At 39.7% G+C, this 5553-nt stretch overlaps 1 protein-coding gene across 1 annotated transcript in view; it reads right to left on the reverse strand.

Moving 5' to 3' along the window:
• Window positions 1–5340, reverse strand: part of ZC3H12B (zinc finger CCCH-type containing 12B) — a 34005-nt gene extending 28665 nt beyond the window's left edge. Inside the window, exon 1 of the mRNA XM_007958426.1 lies at window positions 4736–5340. Within this exon, the coding sequence (XP_007956617.1) occupies window positions 4736–5340 (605 nt within the window). The remainder of the gene's footprint in view (window positions 1–4735) is intronic.
• Between the last annotated feature and the right edge of the window lie 213 nt (window positions 5341–5553).

A 5553-nucleotide genomic window follows, 5' to 3' on the forward strand; every position in this document is an offset into this window, starting at 1 on the left:
ACTTTTGGAATAAGAATAAATAGAAAAATATTTTTTAAAAATAAACCACAATATCTGAGAAAGGGGGAATAAGAGAATACAGTAAGAGTAAAAGAATAATAAAGAAAAAATAAGAAAACTGGAAGAAGAAAAACAAGTGATGGGAAGAACTGAAAGAAGAAAAGATGGGAATTAGGAAAAGGGAAGAGGAAAAAAGCACTAAAACCTGGGAAGGGAAAAAGAAAAAATAAAAATAAAAAGGAAGAAAAAAAGAATAATTAAAAACAGAAAAACAAATGGGGGGGGTAGGCAAGGCAGGGCACCCAAGCTCCATCAGAGCACACAGACTGAGATGGAATTCCTGCCACTCCAGAAGGTGTGATGGTTGCACCTCTGTTCACCAAGAGGGTGTGGGATATAAGAGTAACAAGGAGAATATCCCACCTTTCCAGTTATCAGCCTCCAGTGTGGTTGCCCATGCTCAGCAAATGGAGGCAATTCTTGGGTTGCTGGGGTCAGAATTCTTCCACTTTAAAGATCCAAAATGGTCACACCACTTGTACATATTCAACATGGCTGTGCCTTCAGGACAACTGAAAGTTCACAGCTCAATTGTCTCCTTATTTGCTGTTTTTCTTTCTGGTCACCAGCCACCAGTGTAGTTGTCCATGCAGCCCTTGGTGAGCAGTGCTGATTTTTATGTTACCACCCAGGTCCTAACACCACTTGTAAATATTCAAAGTGGCCATGCTGTCAGGACAGCCAACAGTATGCAGCTCTGTTTGTCTCCTTATTCACTGTTTTCATTCAGGTTCTTCTACTAATTAGCATTTAATCCACTTCTGTATCCTTTCCTTCAAAAACCAGGGCTCCAGAATTACCTTCTATATCTGTGTCAATTGATTTCTCTTTCCTTTGTTGAAGAGGGTCTGTGTAGCTTGTCTGTCTATTCTGCCATCTTCCCAGAAGTCCCCTCCATTTTGAGTCTTGACATAAGTTCAGACATCAGTTGAGTTCTTTCTGACCTTCAACATTGTGGCTATGCATAGACAAGTTCCAGGACAAACCTGTTGTTATTGTTGTTATTTTGCCATCAAGTCAGAGGGGCAATTTGCACTCAGGAAGAGTGCAGTTGAAAGTAGATTATCTTCACACAAAGAACTAGGGAACTTTCCTGAGTGTGTCCTTTTCTAATTTAAATTAAGGTTGAGGTCTGGATATTGTTTATCATACCATTGTGGTTATGACTCAGGTTTCATGATCATGAGTCATAATCAGACCACAACTTAGCCAGGTCGTCAAGGCCCAGAAGCAACCTGTAACCCTTTTCTATTTAAAATTATGCATGTATCCCAATCATGGTCCTTTCCCACCTGCAACAGTGATGAATTGATCTGGCAGCAATCATATTTTTCTGATGATTCCTTTTGTTTTCAGTCATATGTAATTAGTCCAGTGGCTGTGACTCAGCAAACTCCATTCAGCTTTCTGTACTGTGTACATGCTGATGGTTTCCCTCATCCTGTATTATTATCTTTGTCTTGCCCACATCTTAATAAAAAATAAAAGTGTCTCTACTGAACCTGTTTGAATCTGGAGTCTCTTTTCCCCTATTATGTACAATACCTATATGTATATATTTTTTTAAAAAATCATTGCCACTGAGTTGATTGCAACTCATAGTGACCCCCTCTCTGTTTCTGAGGCTGCAAATCTTTACAGAAGTAGATTTCCCAGTCTTCCTTCCATAGAGTGGCTGGTGGATTTGAATCACCAACTTTCTGGTTAGCAGTCAAATGCCTTAGGCACTATGCCACCAGAGCTCCTTTGTATGAATATACATATATGTATATATGTGTATACATAAGTGCATTTGCAAATGTACACATAAAAATGTGTATACATACACACACATATATGTGTATATGTATGTATGTACATATACACACATATTTGTATATGTGTCTGCATATATACATATATGTATGTATGTATGTGCATATATGCATATATATGTATGAATATGTATGTGTATATATGTATGTTCATGTGTATATGTGCACATATATACATGTACTATGAGTCAGAGCCCACTTGACATCACCTAACAATATGTGTATATATGTGTTTCTATACACACGTGTGTGTATATATATGTACACACACGCACATATTTAATCCTCTCATTGCTTTATTCTGTGTTCTCAGAGAGGCAGTAGCTGCAGTTCCCTCCATGGCACAAATGACAGTCTTATATTACAAATAAATAATTTCCTAACTAACACTGCAAAACCAAACAACAAGAGCTAGTTTCCAGAAAGTTTCAGAGTATCCATTTCTCTGTTGCAGCTTCTGTAAGGAGCTCTGGTCGTGCAGAGGTTAAGGCATTTGGCTACTAACCAAAAGATTGGTGGTTAAGGCATTTGGCTACTAACCAAAAGATTGGCAGTTTGAACCCACCAGCTGCTCCACAAGAGAAAGATGATGCAGTCCACTTCTGTAAATATTTACAGCCTTTGAAACCTTATGAGGCAGTTCTACTCTGTCCTTTATGGTCATTATGGTGTCAATTGGTTTGGTTTGGTTTAGACCTGGCCATAGCAAATGCAAGATGAGGCTGCCAGAGAGGTGTGGTGTTAAAGCACTCCTCTCCTCAACTTGACCTTCCTCCTGAAACCCAGGGGCAGTTGTTTTACCTTCTGCTATGCACTGTTCTCCAAAGCAGCCAAGAATTAGCTTCTGCCAGCCAAGGCAAAGATAATAAACAAAACAGGGTATATTAAAATGTACCTCCTGATAGCCTGTCACGCAACTCCTGCATATCAGCAATGGTATGGATCATAAGACTTGCCCCAATCTCTGCTCCCTGGTGGCTTTTTAGGAGCACCTCTACATCCATTGTGATAGTGCCTCAGAAACCCAAGGAGGGGTCGCTATGAGTCAGGTCTGACTCGACAGCACATAACAACAACAACAACAACCAGAAGGCTGGCCGTTCAAACCCACTAGCCACTCCTCAGAAGGAAGGTTGGGCAATCTACTTCCATAGTGATACCGCCTTGGAAAACCAAGGAGGGGTTGCTATAAGTTGGATCCAACTCCATGGCAGTGAGTTTGGTTTTTGGTTTAATACTGTGTTATGGTGCTGTGGAGAAATAAAGGAGGCATAAAACAAGGTCCTTGCCCTCAAAGACAATGGGATAAACAAATTTGTTTAATCAACTTTGTTCTGATTGCTTAAGGTCTAGGATTTCAGTGACTCCATTGAGCAATGGTGGACTCAATAAGCAGCAAGCTCCTAATCACTGGGAATGTTTAAGCCAAGGCAACTCAGTGAATTCAAAGAAGACATTCTTAAGGCTCTCTGACATGAAATAAAACATTATATGAAAGCGTATGGAATGAAGTATGAAGGCACTATTGGTACTGTATTGGTTTCCTATTGTACCAAATTACCGCAAATTCTGTGGCTTAAAATAATACAAATTTATTTTCCTACAGTTCTGGATGTCAGAAGTCTAAAATTCTGGTGTTGGTAATGTTGCAGTCCTTCTGGAGACTTTAGGGGAGAATCCATTTATTACCTTTTTCAACTTCTAGAAGCTGCCCACATTCCTTGGCTCATGGACCCTTTTTCACATCACTACAACCTCTAGTTCTGTTGTCATGTCTCCTACTACTGCCTTAGATGCTACTTGTCTCTTGTGATTACATTGGGCCCACGTATGTAATCCAAGATAATCTACCTCATTTCAAAATACTTATCTTAATTATATCTGCAAAGTTCATTTTACCAAGTAAACTGGCCACAGGTTCTGGGGATTAAGATGTGGACATTTTTGAGAAGGGATCATTACTCAGCCTACCACAAGGCTCTCTGAAGCTCAGAGACAGTCATTGAGATAAAAAAAAAAAAAAATCAGAGAAGTCTTTGTGGAGGTGGTAAATCTTGAAGGCTATGAAGATAATATATTTTCTAGGTTAGGAAATGACATGAATAACATAATTTACATACCCACCCACTGCCGCCGAGTAGGATCCAACTCATAGTGACCCCTCCTTGGGTTTCCTAGGTGGTATCACTAAGGTAGATAGTGCAGGAGTGGGTGGTAGGTTTGAACTTCCAGCCTTCCAGTTAGTGGTCAAATGCCTTAGGCACTACACCACCAGAGAGTGATATAAATGCATTAAGTGTGAGAAATGTGATCAAATGTGAAGAAGAAAAGATCAGAGCACAAAGAGCCTTAAAGTTAGGCAGAAGGGTACAAAGTTGGTAGAATACCAACTAGAAATTATGGCAAGTTTCTCAGTCACACACTAAATGATATAAGAAAAACAGTATGCCACTTTAGTTTTGTGTATTTCACTTTACATAAATTATATTTCAATAAAATGTATTTAAAAAAAGAAAAAAGAAAAGCAGCATTTCAGGATGATTACACTAGGTAAGTAAATATGGGAGATGGGATACTAAGAGGAGCAAAAGCTGAATGATTATGCCACTTTGAAAGCATCACTGACTTCTAAGTTGCTTTCAGAACACCTGAAAACAAACTGTCAACAACTTAAAAGGAGAGAGATAAGGCAAGGACAGGATTATTTTAGACTTTGTCCATCTACATACAGGGACACAAGTCACAGACAACAAATAGGGGAATCTAAAAGTGTTTTGCAAAGAAACATAATTTTCACGTGCTTAGCAAAGTTTTATTTTATTTTTTCTTTTTTTTAAAGAGGAGAAATATACCAGGCTTACCTCATTGCCACATTACTTCCATCAATGACAATTGGTCTCAAATTGTCACTGTTGTCTATTTCATCTTCAAGAGAGAGTTCAGGACATGAAATTTCTCTGGAGTTGGGTCCATGAGGCACTATCAGACTCAAATTGACCTGTCCTTCTGAATCACCTTTGTTCCCAAGTCTGACAAGCTCTGCCAATACATCATTAGTAAGTGATTCTGGGCCCAGCTTATTCAGCACTGACTGGATTTGTTCTTCTGTATAGCCCAGCTTTAGAGCAAAGTCAATCTTGGCTTGATATTCCTTTCCCAAGTCTAGCTTCCCATCTTTCAGAATGCTGCTCTGGGAGAAGCTTGGATGATCCAGACAGGGTGATCGACAAAGCTGGCGATGTGGTTTGGAGAGGATCTCCTTTTTCTTCAACTTAATGTTCAGAGGTTGGCACCTGATGTTGTCACTGCTCTTAAGGCTCATCTGTTCAAGGTCACTCTCAGAGCTTGTCCAATCTTCAGAATCAGCATTGCCCTGCTCAGTGCTATCCTGCTTAGGCTGCTGCTTCTCTTCCTTGGAGGCATTCTTCTTCATTTTTGGCGTCTCGACTGCAGCCGTGGCCGTCATCCCGTTCAATTGGCAGTCTGATATCTATCTAATCAGCTCTTTCTCTTTTTAGCCTGCTGGGAATCCACATGCAGTGGCATTCTTCTGTAGTGAAATGAGGTGATAGTGATAGGGCAAGAGTTTATCCGTTTGACTTGTTATGTTCAGGTGTTTCCAGCTCCTAGAAATGAACACACATATCACAATCATGTTTCTGGGAAAGAATTTAGAATA

The sequence above is a fragment of the Orycteropus afer genome, unplaced genomic scaffold (genome assembly GCF_000298275.1).
Source record: "Orycteropus afer afer isolate SDZICR_OR568_19922 unplaced genomic scaffold, OryAfe1.0 scaffold00965, whole genome shotgun sequence".
Classification (NCBI taxonomy): Eukaryota; Metazoa; Chordata; class Mammalia; order Tubulidentata; family Orycteropodidae; genus Orycteropus; species Orycteropus afer.